This window comes from Coregonus clupeaformis, unplaced genomic scaffold, assembly GCF_020615455.1.
Source record: "Coregonus clupeaformis isolate EN_2021a unplaced genomic scaffold, ASM2061545v1 scaf1127, whole genome shotgun sequence".
NCBI lineage: Eukaryota > Metazoa > Chordata > Actinopteri > Salmoniformes > Salmonidae > Coregonus > Coregonus clupeaformis.
Window position 1 is genome coordinate 1,080 of NW_025534581.1, and position 16,421 is coordinate 17,500.

The following is a 16,421-nucleotide window of genomic DNA, read 5'->3' on the forward strand; positions in this document are numbered from 1 at the left end:
CGTTGATGCGTATGTAAAATTTAATATGAGAGAATGAAGAAATGAACAACTAATTCAGTAGCTCTGTTTTCATTTGAATAATATATTAATTTCATTGTAAATACATGGGTTTATTAATGAAATTAAAACATTTAATGACTTCTACTTTCTCAAATGATGTACAGAGTACACTATAAAAATGTGTATAATAGTTTCCCTTTATCATAAAAAAAAAGGCATATGTCCTCTAAGTCATTAATTTAGAGAAGTATATAAAGGTACATTTTGTGCAAGATTTGAAAGTGAATTTATTTTACTTTATTTTATATACAACATTTGTGAGGGCGCAACCAAGCTTTCTTCCATAAAATGTCAGTAATATGTGCGTTCCAGAAGAGCTTCCCTTTAGTAGAGATCTTGATCTTGGAGTGATAAAAGTTCCCTTAAGAATTGAGTATTATTACATTTCTTATCCAGCAGGGGGCAACATTCTAACATAAGTTGCGCATCTATCTTGACGTTTTCTCCAAAACACAAAATGAGATTTCATTAATTGAGTAACGCCTGAAGGTACTGCTTTGCATATATAATTTACATTCTTTATAATGTATTGGGAAGTTATATGTTTTCTAAGAACTTTGTATAAGAGAGTATATTCCCTTCTGTATCAAATAAATCAAGCACAAATATAATATTTCTATCAAACCACTTAGGGAAGAATAAAGACTTTGTTGTTCCACAGAAGTGTTTTGTGTCGGGAGAAGTTGTGGACATAACACAGTTTCCAGGCTAAAAAGGGTTTTGTTGGTGAAATGTGGGTCATTTTGCTGGAGAATAGTTGCACTTCCACAAACATTTCTTACAAATATGACAAGGAAATGAAGTACCATATAGATTCAGAGCTAACATGCATCTTTTTGTCGAGTTTACTTTAACCTCAAAGCGGAATCGGTGTCCCGGTTGAGCTAAAGTGCTCTAATGTGATTAGCATGACTGTTGTTAAGTAACAGCAAACTTTCCAGGACATAGACATGTCTTATATGGGCAGAAAGCTTACATTCTTGTTAATCTAACTGCACTGTCCAATTTACAGTAGCTATTACAGTGAATAAATACCATGCTATTGTTTGAGGAGAGTGCACAACAACAACAAAACGTATCACGGCAACTGGTTTGATACATTCACCTCTGAAGGTAAATAATGTACTTACATTCAGTTATCTTGCTCTGATTTGTCATCCTAAGGGTCCCAGAGATTAAATGTAGCATAGTTTTGTTTGATAAAAATCCATTTTTATATTCAAATGTAGGAACTTGTTTCTACAGTTTGAACCCCTGCTGTCTCTGGCTCCACACCAACCCCGCCCGGCCATCTAGATGTGTGGTTAGTGTATAAGCTAATGATCCATCATGTATGACATTCCTGGGAGTGTGAACTTACATTTTGTATTACCATATCATGTTTGTATGTTCTCTATAGTGATGTACGTGAAAATGTATCAATTGACCAATTTGGCACATTTGGGCAGACTTGATACAAAATAGTCCAGTATTGCAATGCTTCACTGGATCAATCTGAAACTTTGCACCAAAACTGCAACATTATATTGTGGCCTTTCTCTTGCATTTTCAAAGATGATGAAAAAGAACACACAAAAAAAACTATTAAAAATAATTTGTATGATCTTTTACCAGATCTAATGTGCTATATTCTCTTACATTAATTTCACAGCTGGTAGAGCATGGCGCTTGTAACGCCAAGGTAGTGGGTTCGATCCCCGGGACCACCCATACACAAAAATGTATGCACGCATGACTGTAAGTCGCTTTGGATAAAAGCGTCTGCTAAATGGCATATTATTTATTTATTATTTAAGTGGTATCAATATTATGCAGCTCCTTGCTTCAGGTCCTGAGCTACAGGCAGTTAGATTTGGGAATGTCATTTTAGGCGAAAATTGAAAAAAAGGGTCAGATCCTTAAGAGGTTAAAGGTATTGTTGATATCAATTAAATCTAGTACTTCCAAGCCCACCATCAGTTCTTTGGTTTGATATTACAGACTTCTTAAGTTTGTGTTGTTTTATTTTTCCATATAAAGTTTAGGAAAGTTTTGTTGATATCCTCGCTGGTTTAATCAGCTACAAATAGGGATTGAGCAGGGTAGACAAAACGTCACAGACCCTCTGCTTTGGACAATAAAACCCTTCCAATGATAGAGAGGTCAGAGGTCAGGCTGGAGCCTGGGTTATTAAAGATGGATTTAGTTTTCTTTCATCTCTGAGAGAAATTGAGATGTTAACGGACAATATGGTTTTTCGCCATGTGCACCCCTAAATATTTCACATTATCTTTCACTGGAATATTCTCAATAGATTGGTCATTTGAGTTATGTAGGGACAATATTTCACATTTATTTAAGTTAACAAGCTGAAGAGAATGATTTGATAATATTAAGTGCAATAGCAACTTGATCCTTGTCTTTTAGAAACAGAGTTGCATCGTCTGCTAACTGAGATATTTTGTATTTATTTTCCAAATATTGAAATACCTTCTAATTCAGAGTTGTTTAAAGAGCTAATAGATAGTAATTCTAGCAACTAAAAAGGAATAAGAAAGCTGAAATAGGGCAACCCCGGCGTACCCTATGGTAAATATTAAATATTTTAGATGTGTTACGATGAATCATAATATAACTATTATAAAACATATCGATAACAGAGACAGAGGTCCCAAAACCAAAAGTGTACAACGAATGTATTAGGAACTTGTGTTCTATTGTATCAAATGCTTTACAGAAGACGGGAATTAAATAATAGCCTCTGAGTCAATTGAATAATCAATCAAGTCTAAAACTAACCTAATGTTACAGCTGATTTGGCGACCTTTAACCTTTAGGTGGTTTGGGCCCATTTTAAGTCTATTAGCATATGCTAAAGTTATCGATTTGTAATCTGTATTTAATAATGTAATAGGTCTCCAATGATCTATGAAAACAGGATCTTTATCAGGTTTTGGTATTAAGGAGATAACCCCTTGTTTCATGGTAGTAATCATCTCACCATTAGCTAAGGCATTCTCGGAACATGTAGAATACTGGTTCCTCTAAATGTTCCCAAAAGTGTAAATTCAATTCCTCAGAAAGGTGCTTCTTCATAGATTTAAGAGCATCTCTAATCTCTACTATAGAATACTCATCTTCACATGTGGACTTGAACTCATCAGAAATAATTGGAACATGACCATGGACATGTTTGATAAAAAGTTCACATTCAATCCGAGATTTATATAGATTTGCTGTTAGGCTATGGTTCAACCCAGCACTCAGAGAAACAAACACGACTAAGGGGGAGTGGAAGAAACAAAATTATTTTAATGAAAGTTCAATTTGTCTTAGTCCAAAAACAACTGGAGAAAGGACAGGAGTGGGCAAGTCGGCTCCGGAGGAAGGAGAGGCTGAGGCAGGCAGGCAGGCGGCGCAGGCAGGCGGGAGCAGGCAGGCAGGCAGGTTGGGAGGTAAGTCTGAACTGAAGACAAAACAAACGCAGGTTAAGGAGAGTAAAGAGCCAGGCTGAAGACAGAGACAATTTAACTCTACTGGTGAGCCAAGTTACCGCTCTGTAAGAACAACGATCTGGCGCCCGGTGGAAGCCATGCCCAGGAATTAGTGTGCAGGTTGATGAGAGAATAGGATGCAGCTGCGTAGGCAGGAATCACTGGAAACAACCCGCAGCTGCACAGGAGAGGCAGATCCTGAGCACGCCCCCGATCCACTCCAGACACACCCCAATGGGACAAACACACATACAGATACAACAGACAAAGAGGGGACAAAACAAGGAGGAAGGAAACAGAAAAGGGAGATGACAAGCTGCCCACATAACATTTGCCCCGAGGGCGAGGAGCGGGCCGGTCCGGACGGCGTAGATGGAAATCCCGGACGATGTTGGGGTCCACGATGGGACCCAACAGCACTCCTCAGGACCGTACCCCTCCCAGTCCACCAGGTACTGGAGCCAACCCCCACGACGTCGGGAGTTCAGGAGGGACCTAACGACATGGGGGGGTCCCATCGATGCCCAGGGGATGCGGAGGGGTTGTTGCAGGGGACGGCATCAGCCAGGGGACCAGGAACCACTGACCTGAGGAGGGAAACATGAAAAGAAGGTGAGATCCGGTAGTTGGTGGGGAGTTGTAGACAAGATAAGTTATCTAATTGACCCTCCGGAGGACCTTGAAGGGGCCCATAAACCGGGGGCTCAGCTTCCGGCAGGGCAGGCGGAGCGGGAGGTTCCTGGTAGAGAGCCAGGATGGAACACGGGAGCCTCACTGCAGTGGCGGTCTGCATGATCATTCCGACGGTGGACGGAACCACTTGTCCATTGGAAGAAAAAGGGCCACCTTGCTTGGCGCGGGTTCAGCTTCCTCGCCGTCCGTATGTACTCCAGATTCTGATGGTCGGTGAGGATGAGGAATGGTTCCTTGGCGCCCTCCAGCCAGTGTCTCCACTCATCTAATACCAACTTCACCGCCAGGAGCTCCCGGTCACCGATGACATAGTTCCTCTCTGCAGGAGACGGTTTCTTTGAGGAGTATGCACATGGATACAATTTCTGTGGGTTTCCTTGGCGTTGGGACAGGATGGCTCCCACCTCCACTTCTGAGGCGTCCACCTCCATCACGAAGGGCAGCGTAGGATCTGGGTGTTTCAGCAACGGAGCAGAGGTGAAACGCCCCTTCAACGACTGCAGGACTCCACACCAACTTACGAGGACCACCCTTGAGGACTCCACACCAACTACGAGAACCACCCGAGGGACTCCACACCAACTTACGAGGACCACCCTTGAGGACTCCACACCAACTTACGAGGACCACCCTTGAGGACTCCACACCAACTTACGAGGACCACCCTTGAGGACTCCACACCAACTTACGATGACCACCCTTGAGGAAAGAGGCGAGAGGAGAGGTGATGGAGCTGAAGTTCTTAATGAAGAGGCGGTAGAAGTAGGAAAACCCCCAGAAACCATTGCAGCCCCTTTATGGTGGTTGGGACTGGCCATGACCTGACTGTTTCCACCTTCCTTTCATCCATACTCAGCCCCTGCTGGGCTGATCCGGTATCCCAAGAAGGAGACGTCGACCTGATGGAACTGGCACTTCTCCGCTTTAACATACAGGCGGTTATCCAGGAGGCGTCTCGGGACTACTCGGATGTGAGTGATGTGATCCTCCGTCGGTGGATGAGTAGACCAGGATGTAGTCGATGTACACGACCACCCGGTCGGCCGATCATGTCCCCGGGGGAACACCTCATTCACGAACGCCTGAAACACCGACGGAGCATTGGCTAGTCCATAAGGCATCACCAAGTGCTCGTAGTGCCCAGACGTCGTGCTGAAGGCCGTTTTTCCACTCCCTCTCGGATGTGGATAAGATTGTAGGCGCTCCGCAGGTCCAGCTTCGTAAAAAAAAAACAGGCCCGCGGAGCTGTTCGATGGCGGCCGGTACCAATGGGAGAGGTTTAGCGGTAATTAGTGGTGATGTAATTGAGACCTCTGTAATCGATGCAGGGACGCAGACCCCCCATCCTTCTTGGTCACGAAGAAGAAGCCTGCGGACGCAGGAGAGTATGGATGAGTGGACAAAGCCCTGTTGGAGAGCCTCCTGGAGAGCCTCCTCCATGGCCTTGGGTCTTGGAGAACACCTCCCGGAGATCCTGGTAAAACCTCTGGGATGGGCTGGGCTGGAGGGCAACCACAGGACTCTCAACCGACGTGGAACCGCAGGGCAAGGGAAAGCAGGTCCTCCGGCATCCGGGTGCCCAGTCGGTGATTTCCATCCTCGACCAGGAGATGGTGGGGTTATGAAGTTGGAGCCACGGGAGGCCGAGGATGACTTTGTGTACTGGTGCAGTGATGATGAGGAAGGGAAGGCTCTCCTGGTGCATGGATCCCACGGTGAAGGTGAGTGGTGCTGTGACATGTGTGATAATACCGGATCCCACTGGTCAATTATCCAGGGAGTGGACCGGAAGAGGAGAGGAGAGCGGGTACGAGGAGATATTCATGGAGGAGACGATGGCCTGGTCGATGAAATTCCCCGGGAGAGATTCCCCACATGAGAGACAGCCAACCAGGGAAACTATGACGATGGAGTTCTAGGGAAACTATGACGATGGAGTTCTAGAAAAACTATGACGATGGAGTTCTAGGGAAACTATGACGATGGAGTTCTAGGGAAACTATGACGATGGAGTTCTTACGCCTTTCCCGGGAGATGGATGTTCACAGGGCTCCGCCCCTCTGCTCTCATGGATCCCGGGCTGAAGCTGATGCCCCTTCCTGGCCACAAGAGGCGCTGTCTCCGGCGACGCCACTCTGCTGCGGGGAGGTGTTTGGACCCTATCTCCATGGGTTCTGCCTCAGGACGGCCAAAGGAGGGAGTCGAGTGGCGAGGTGGGCAACGGAGCTCCCGAAGAAGGTTATCCAGACGGATGGCCATCGCGATGAGTGCGTCCCAAGGAAAGGTTGTCATCCCGACATGCCAATTCCGTCTGGACCTCTTCGAGCAGTCCTTTTCCCGGAATAGGTGCGGAGCGCCGGCTCATTTCATCTGCTGGAGGCTGCCACAGTCCGGAAGGTGAGGGCGTACTCCACAGCGGTCTGGGCACCCTGATTGGGTTGGAGAAGTCGCTCACCTCCCTCTCTGTCCTCCGGGTGGATGGATGGTGGATCCGGTGGATGGATGGTCCAGTATGAAAAAATAAAATAAATGTATGCACTCACTAACTGTAAGTCGCTCTGGATAAGAGCGTCTGCTAAATGACTCACTACCTGTAAGTCGCTCTGGATAAGAGCGTCTTGCTAAAATGACTACAATGTCATGGTCGAAGACCTCCCTGAACAGAGCCGTGGACCTCTCGTAGGAACCCGGGGCCTCCTCTCCTCCTCTCCCAGACGGCCGTAGCCCACTCCAACGCCCGTCCGGTCAGCAGGGAAACGACCGTGGCAACCTCTCGGACCTCTCGGTGGGTCGGGGCTCCCGTCTGATAGGCGGAATAGAAGGAGCACTGGAGTAGGGAGCCACGGCACGTCGATGGAGTACCGTCATACTTCTCCGGGGAAGGGACAATCGGGCATCGCTGACCTGGGCGGACTGCTGGTTAGGCCGGGGTTAAATAAAGGGAGAGTAATCAAGGAAATAATGATGTCCAGGTGTGTGTAATGATGGGGACCAGGTGTGTGTAATGATGGGGACCTGGTGTGTGTAATGATGGGGACCAGGTGTGTGTAATGATGGGGACCAGGTGTGTGTAATGATGGGGACCAGGTGTGTGTAATGATGGGGACCAGGTGTGTGTAATGATGGGGAACAGGTGTGTGTAATGATGGTTGCCAGGTGTGTGTAATGATGGGGACCAGGTGTGTGTAATGATGGGGACCAGGTGTGTGTAATGATGGGGACCAGGTGTGTGTAATGATGGGGACCAGGTGTGTGTAATGATGGTTGCCAGGTGTGTGTAATGATGGAGACCAGGTGTGTGTAATGATGGAGAGCAGGTGTGTAATGATGGGGAACAGGTGTGTGTAATGATGGAGACCAGGTGTGTGTAATGATGGGGACCAGGTGTGTGTAATGATGGTTGCCAGGTGTGTGTAATGATGGGGACCAGGTGTGTGTAATGATGGGGAGCAGGTGTGTGTAATGATGGAGAACAGGTGTGTGTAATGATGGGGACCAGGTGTGTGTAATGATGGAGAACAGGTGTGTGTAATGGTGGAGAACAGGTGTGTGTAATGATGGGGACCAGGTGTGTGTAATGATGAAGTCCAGGTGTGTGTAATGATGGGGACCAGGTGTGTGTAATGATGGGGACCAGGTGTGTGTAATGATGGGGACCAGGTGTGTGTAATGATGGGGACCAGGTGTGTGTAATGATGGGGACCAGGTGTGTGTAATGATGGGGACCAGGTGTGTGTAATGATGGGGACCAGGTGTGTGTAATGATGGGGACCAGGTGTGTGTAATGATGGGAACCAGGTGTGTGTAATGATGGTTGCCAGGTGTGTGTAATGATGGGGACCAGGTGTGTGTAATGATGGGGACCAGGTGTGTGTAATGATGAGGAACAGGTGTGTGTAATGATGGTTGCCAGGTGTGCGTAATGATGGTTGCCAGGTGTGCGTAATGATGGTTGCCAGGGCCGGTGGTTAGTAGAACCGGAGACGTCGAACGCTGGAGTAGATGTGACACTCGGGGGGTCCTTTTCAAGGTATTGTCAATATTATATCTTATAGTTATTTTTTTCTAGAGCAAAATAATAGCTTGTGTTTTTTCTCACCCATCTTGCTCTAGGTCTAATAAAGCCCCCATTGTACATTTGATCTAGTTCTAATAAAGCCCCCATTGTACATTTGATCTAGTTCTAATAAAGCCCCCAATGTACATTTGATCTAGTTCTATTCCAGATGTATTCAAGTCTGTTTCTTCCTCTGCTGAAAGGGTATCCTTTTCCAAAAGAACATTCAATGTATTCATAAAGCTCATCTTCTTTCAAACATGTTTGCTTCTTTAGTTCCTTACTGCGTGTAATGGCAATAGATCTATCTTACTTTGAATTTAAATATTTTCCCAGTTACTTCCATGCTTTGGTTCTAACTCATTTGAATTAGTCCTTTATGCTCTTGTTAAAAGGCCGGATGATTTAGCAGTGAATTATTACGTTTCCAGTGTCCTCGAATGTCACTGGATTTTTCAGAACATTCTAACTTCAAAAATATAATTTTATGATCAGTCAAAGGAGCCTGTTTATAACTTACTTCTGTGAAAGTGGGGGAGAAATTAGAAACATCTATTCTGGACTGGATCTGACCATCATTAACCTATTACACTAAATGTATATTAAAGAAACGCCACGTATCAACCACTGTCAGTTTGTATTAAAGAAACGCCACGTATTGATCACTCTCAGTTTACTGCAAAATGAGGTGATGATGTCACTATTCTGAGATCTCTGAGCTATTCTAGGTGGAAATCTATCTAAAGAGTTGTCAGGTGTTTAATTGAAGTCTCCAGCTATCATAAGCCATGCATTTGTATACTTGTTTTGCAGCTCATTTAAGCTTATCAGCAAGATCCCCAAAAAAATGAAAAGTCTTATTTGAGGTGTGAGAATTGTACCCATACATGTTGCATATAATAAAACAAGCATTATCTAGTTTGGAGATCAATATTACCCATCTCTCATCTTTGGACGCAGAAGACTGAAATATCACCTCTAAACTTATGAAGCGATATCGTAATAGCAGCTGCGGGGTTAGATCCATGACCATAATAAACAGTATTTCCCCATTGTGATTTTCCCAAAAACAAGAATTTGAATCATGAGTCTCCTAGAGTAGAATGAAATCTGCATTAGTGTGTTTACAAAAATAAAAATAAATAAAGTGCTTTTCTTTTAGTTATGGTATTAAAGAGATACAACATTTAGCGCTTTGAATCAAGACATTTGCATAACCTGACAATAAACAATAAGAAAACGAATACAGCGTAGTGAATAACTGGGTAACTAGTTGAGCTAGTAAGCTAGTTAGCTAGTAAGGAAACCCGAGCTTAGAGAAACAACTGGACTACCCTTAACCGAGGTAGTTTTGATCGATATGATGGACCGATTTTTCACATTCGCAAACCTGGTGATATAAAATGGGGAGAATGTAATAAAAAATAAAAAATGACAATCGACTTATTACCCAAGAGTAATTTGTCTAACTTGGCGTTTTCATTTGACTTAGAAAGAGTGGGACCACGCGGCTGAGAGAGAGACTCCCATTGATTTGGAGGTACGTCTCTGTTGTCTTTTCAATGATGGACAGGTTCTCAAAAAAATGGCGGCCTTGAGAATGTCAGGGTAGGCAGAGCAATTTTAGACCGCCCTGTATTTGGGTAGGAGGGCTCTTACTCGGCGTAGGTGGCAGTGGTGTAAATAAGGAGTATTTTTTTTTGCCATGAGTTCTGGAAAGTTCTCCACGTGGGCTGCACGCCTCTGTCTCGCCGCTTAGCATCTGAGGTGATTAGCATCTGTTCAGCCCACGGCCCTTTTTCTGTTTCTTCTGTAGCCCATGTAGCCCATGTAGCCCATGTAGCCCATGTAGCCCATGTAGCCCATGTAGCCCATGTAGCCCATGTAGCCCATGTAGCCCATGTAGCCCATGTAGCCCATGTAGCCCATGTAGCCCATGTAGCCCATGTAGCCCATGTAGCCCATGTAGCCCATGTAGCCCATGTAGCCCATGTAGCCCATGTAGCCCATGTAGCCCGTGTAGCCCATGTAGCCCATGTAGCCCATGTAGTCATGTGATCACCGTGTCCAATCACATTCTGTTACTTCATATAAGAAAGGGTCAGTTTACCAAAACAAGTAATTTAAAAAATCCTCGAGTATTGATTAGAATCTTCCTGGTTTATCGGGACGTACGTTCAAAATACACCCGCTCAAAGTGACGCCATATTGTCCCCCCCCCCCGGGATCCAAATAAACAAACAAATGCTGTACGGCTGAGAGGGACGAGGCAAAGGGGAACAGCAGATAAGTCTGACAACACAGCGGACTGGCAAATATACAGTCAATTGAGAAATCACGTAACTAAACTAAACAAAAAGAAGAAGAAACTATACCACGGAACAGAGATAAATGATATACAGAATGATAGTTAAAAAGCTCTGGAGTAACTTTTAAAAAAAAACACAAAGATAACTCGGCTCCATCCTTCATTGATAACTCGGCTCCATCCTTCATTGATAACTCGGCTCCATCCTTCATTGATAACTCGGCTCCATCCTTCATTGATAACTTCGGCTCCATCCTTCATTGATAACTCGGCTCCATCCTTCATTGATAACTTTCGCTCCATCCTTCATTGATAACTTTCGCTCCATCCTTCTGATAACTTCGGCTCCATCCTTCATTGATAACTCGGCTCCATCCTTCATTGATAACTTCGGCTCCATCCTTCATTGATAACTTCGGCTCCATCCTTCATTGATAACTCGGCTCCATCCTTCATTGATAACTTCGGCTCCATCCTTCATTGATAACTTCGGCTCCATCCTTCATTGATAACTCGGCTCCATCCTTCATTGATAACTCGGCTCCATCCTTCTTGATAACTTCGGCTCCATCCTTCATTGATAACTCGGCTCCATCCTTCATTGATAACTCGGCTCCATCCTTCATTGATAACTCGGCTCCATCCTTCATTGAGGCAGGTGGCTTGTTCATAACAAAACCCTTTGATACTGCCGACCACTTTAATAACTTTTTTTGGTTGACAAGATTAGCAAACTTAGGTACGACATGCAAACAACAAACGCTGAGCCTTCATATTCATGCATAATGATACCAAATAATGAAAGACTGGCACTGACTGTAGTTTGGAGTTCCACAAAGTGGGTGTGGAAGAGGGGAAAGAATTGTTGCTGTCTATAAATAAGGACAAGCCACCTGGTACCGACAACCTGGAGGGGTAATTTGCTGAGGTTGGTAGAGGAATACATTGTGACTCCTGTTTGCCACATCTTCAATTGAAGCCTAGAAGACGGTGTGTGCCCTCAGACATGGAGGAGACAAGGTCATTCCACCACCCAAAGGTCATTCCACCACCCAAAGGTCATTCCACCACCCAAAGGTCATTCCACCACCCAAAGGTCATTCCACCACCCAAAGGTCATTCCACCACCCAAAGGTCATTCCACCACCCAAAGGTCATTCCACCACCCAAAGGTCATTCCACCACCCAAAGGTCATTCCACCACCCAAGAATAGCAGAGCACCCTTTAATGGTTTAAACAGCTGACCAATCAGCCTGTTACAAGTGCTTAGCAAACTTTTGGAGAACAATTTGTGTTTGATCAAATACAAAAAAAAAAATACAAAAATATTGTAAAGTGGTTATCCCACTGGCTATAAGGTGAATGCACCAATTTGTAAGTCGCTCTGGATAAAAGCGTCTGCTAAATGACGTAAATGTAAATGTAAATTTTACAGAAAACAAATTAACAACAGACTTTTAGCACGCTTATAGGGAAGGGCACGCAACATGCTCGGCACTGACACAAATGACTGATGATTGGCTGAAAGAACACGACAGTAAGAAGATTGTGGGAGCTGTTCTGTTAGACTTCAGTGCAGCTTTTGATGTAATTGATCCTAACCTATTGCTGAAAAAACGTAGGTGTCATGGATTTGCATCCTTATTATGGATTAAGAGTTACCTATCTAATAGAACACAGAGGGTTTTCGTTAATGGAAGCCTCTCTCATGCAAATTCAGTTGAGTGTGGTTTACCGTTGTTTTTAGTAATGACCTTCCACTGACCTTGAATAAAGCCTGTGTGTCCATGTACGCTGACGACTCAACAGTATACACGTCGGCTGCAACAGTAAAATAAATAACTGACACCCTTAACATAGAGCTCCAGTCAGTTTCAGGATGGGTAACTAGCATTAGGCTGGTGCTAAATATCTTAAAAACTCAAAGAATAATTTTTGGGTCAAATCACTCGCTCAACGCTAAACCTCGTTTAGATCTATTGTTGAATAATGTGGCTATTGAGCAAGTTGAAGAGACTAAACTGCTGGGTGTAACCCTAGATAGCAAGCTGTCATGGTCAAAACATATAGACTCAATGGTTGCTAAAATGGGAAGAGGTCTGTCCATGATAGGACGTTGCTCTGCCTTCTTGACATCTCAGTCGACCAGACAGGTCCTACAGGCCCTAGTTTTGTCGCACCTGGACTACTTCCCAGCTGTGTGATCGTGTGCAGCAAATAAGGAGACAGGTAAAAATGCAGTTGGTCCAGAACAAAGCAGCAAGTGTCAGTAACACGCATGTCAGTCTCTCCTGGCTCAAAGTTGAGGAGAGATTGACTGCATCACTATTGGTCTTCGTGCGAGGTGTTGATGTGTTGAAGTTACCAAACTGTCTGTTCAAGCTGTTGGCACATAGTTCGGACGCTCATCGGTACAACACAAGACCTGCAACCAGAGTTCTCTTCACAGTCCCCAGGTCCAGAACAGAGGCTGGGAAACACAAAGTATTAAATAGAGCCACGACTACATGGAACTCTCTGCCACCCCAATAAAACCAGTTAAAACCAGATAAAATAACACCTTACTTCCCAAAGGGGACTGTGAAGAGACACAGCCATTTTATATATATTGTATTGTAATTTGCACTGTACTATTTATTAGACCTAGATAGTGTGCGTATGTACTGATATGTAGGCTGTGTGTGACGTTTTAAATGTATGTATTTCAGTCCTTGACTAATAATGTTCTGTACTATGTACTATGTACTATGTACTATGTTTAATGTGGACCCCAGGAAGAGTAGCTGATGCGTTTGTATCGGCAAATCGGGACCCTAATAAATACCAAATACAAAGTTACAATGTGACCGTTCTTGTTATTCTCGCGATATCTGTCAGCGAGAGAATACCAAATACCAAGTTACAATGTGACCGTTCTTTGTTATTCTCGCGATATCTGTCAACGAGAGAATACCAAATACCAAGTTACAATGTGACCGTTCTTGTTATTCTCGCGATATCTGTCAGCGAGAGTACACGGAGTAAATAGTCTCCATTTATTTGCAATGAGGGGAGGCCTGCACTGCATGAACATTCAAACTAGCTGAGGGAATAGTTTCTCGTCAACAAATTGTCTTCCCCTTGTATTGCTAGAATTTTAAAAAGCAAGAAACACACAAGACAATATAGCTAGCTACAGCAAGTCGTTGGGCCTTTGCGTTGAAGAGAACCGTTATAAACAGCTAGCCAGGCAGGTTTGAGAGAAGGCGCCAGCTAACAGCTAATGTTAGCTTGCTGACTTCTTGTCTTGGACACACTGTATCTTGTCATTTCGGAGCTGAGCCATTTCCGTAGGGAATTAAACCCTGGCTACAGTGGAAGAGAAGTTGACTGGTGTCTGAAGATGATCATAGAAAACCTAGATGCCTTGAAAACGTGGCTTTTCAAAACCCTCGAACCAATGTGGTAGCTACATAACGTTAGCTAGATGACTAACGTTAGCAACATTAGCTTGCCAGCACCAGATGCAACGACATGACTGAAGACATGGCTAGCATCGTTGGATGCTAACTGGCTAGCTAGTTAATGTTTATATCATTGTGGCTAGATATTTAAAACAAAAATAGGAGTTTATAGTTGAGAAATGGTCTGTTATCTTGTAATCGATTGGTCTTCTCGGTATGGTAAGAATATATCCTAACTAATTGTGTTATTGTATAGCTAGGGTTGTCTGGCTAACTCTGTATTTGTGCCAACACTTTTCCTCTCTAGTTGTGACGCGGACCCTTCTGCCCTCGCTAACTACGTCGTTGCCTTGGTGAAGAAAGATAAAAAGTGAGACGGAGCTCAAAGCCCTGTGCATCGACCAGTTGGATGTATTTCTACAGAAAGGTAGGCTTACTTCAAACAAATGTATAGTCGCGACCTTAATATGCAATGTGTCAGTGTCAGCCCAATTCGATACGATACGCTCATACCTCGTCTTCCTCCCCTCGTCTTCCTCTCTGTCTTCTCCGCCAGAGACGCAGACCTTTGTTGATAGACTGTTCGAAGCTGTGAACTCCAAAAGCTACCTACCTCAGCAAGACCATCAGCCAGGCACCGCGGTCAAAGCAGAGGCGACCAGGACGGACAAGGACGACCAGAGGAAAGATGAGGTGACTGGCTGAGTCATGTCCAAAGGCACCAACACTTAGAGGGCATGTTTACTCTGTGTCTGGGGGTGGGGAAACCGACCCGTCTTCTCTTGAACAGTGATGCTACAGGAAACACACCTGCGGTAGAGTCTAGTGCCTCCGCATAGCTGGCATTGGAAAGTTACACTCCTCAGTCCTAACAGTAGAGATCTACTGTCCAATAGTATTCTTTGTAAACATGAAGTGGGATGTTTTGTAAATGGTAAACAGGATGAGATCAATGCAATTCATCTACTGGTACTTTGAGTATCTCATTCCAACCTTGGGTGTGTTTTCCAGCCAAGTCGTGAGGGAGGACCCGGGGCAGAAGTTCTCCAGGAGAGTGAACTACAGTCCCCCGTCCAGCTCCCCGTACAGCAGAGACAGCAGGTGAGTGTCAACATGGTCCTCTGTCCCCCGTCCCCGTGTCCCCCAGTCCCCGTCCAGCTCCCCGTACAGCAGAGACAGCAGGTGAGTGTCAACATGGTCCTCTGTCCCCCGTCCCCCGTCCGTCCCCCAGTCCCCGTCCAGCTCCCGTACAGCAGAGACAGCAGGTGAGTGTCAACATGGTCCTCTGTTCCCCGTCCCCCAGTCCCCCGTCCAGCTCCCCGTACAGCAGAGACAGCAGGTGAGTGTCAACATGGTCCTCTGTCCCCCCGTCCCCCGTCCCGTCCCCCAGTCCCCGTCCAGCTCCCCGTACAGCAGAGACAGCAGGTGAGTGTCAACATGGTCCTCTGTCCCCCGTCCCCCGTCCGTCCCCCAGTCCCCCGTCCAGCTCCCCGTACAGCAGAGACAGCAGGTGAGTGTCAACATGGTCCTCGTCCCCCGTCCCCCGGCTCCGTCCCCCAGTCCCCGTCCAGCTCCCCTGTACAGCAGAGACAGCAGGTGAGTGTCAACATGGTCCTCTAGCTCAGCTGGTAGAGCACGGCGCTAATAACGCCAGGGTAGTGGGTTCGATCCCCGGGACCACCCATACGTAAAAATTTATGCGCACATGACTGTAAGTGGCTTTGGATAAAAGTGTCTGCTAAATGGCATATTATTATTATGACAACATCTTAAATAGTTCCCTATTAAATTGACCTGGTCAAAATTAGTGTACTATATAGGGAATAGGGTGTCATAGGGCTCTGGTGTAAAGTAGTGTACTATATAGGGAATAGGGTGTCATAGGGCTCTGGTGTAAAGTAGTGTACTATATAGGGAATAGGGTGTCATAGGGCTCTGGTGTAAAGTAGTGTACTATATAGGGAATAGGGTGCTATTTGAGTCAGAAGCATAAATAAAAAACCTGGTCAAATGTACCTGTCTACCAGTCTACCTGTCTCTGTCCTCCCCTACTGTTCACTGGGTTATTGGCTAAATGACTGTGTTCTCCCCCCTCTCGCTCTCTCTCTCTCTCTCTCTCTCTCTCACTCCCTCCTCCCCCTCTTGCTCTCTCTCCTCCCCCTCTCGCTCTCTCTCCTCCCCCTCTCGCTCTCTCTCCTCCCCCTCTCGCTCTCTCTCCTCCCCCTCTCGCTCTCTCTCCTCCCTCTCGCTCTCTCTCCTCCCTCTCGCTCTCTCTCCTCCCTCTCGCTCTCTCTCTCCCTCTCGCTCTCTCTCCTCCCTCTCGTCTCTCTCTCCTCCCTCTCGCTCTCTCTCCTCCCTCTCGCTCTCTCTCTCTCGCTCTCCCTCC

At 45.5% G+C, this 16,421-nt stretch overlaps 1 protein-coding gene and 1 long non-coding RNA gene across 2 annotated transcripts in view; both read left to right on the top strand.

The window, feature by feature from the left end:
- The first annotated feature begins 14,401 nt into the window (after positions 1–14,401).
- LOC123486312 lies at positions 14,402–15,058 on the top strand. Its single transcript, XR_006659338.1, has 3 exons — positions 14,402–14,462; positions 14,592–14,728; positions 15,047–15,058. It is a non-coding gene; the product is annotated as an uncharacterized LOC123486312 (long non-coding RNA).
- A 1-nt stretch (position 15,059) lies between these two features.
- Positions 15,060–16,421, top strand: part of LOC121558794 (RNA-binding protein 26) — a gene marked incomplete at its 5' end in the record, with an annotated part of 40,322 nt that continues 38,960 nt past the window's right edge. The window contains 1 exon segment of the mRNA XM_045217574.1: positions 15,060–15,136. Coding sequence (XP_045073509.1) covers positions 15,060–15,136 — 77 coding nt within the window.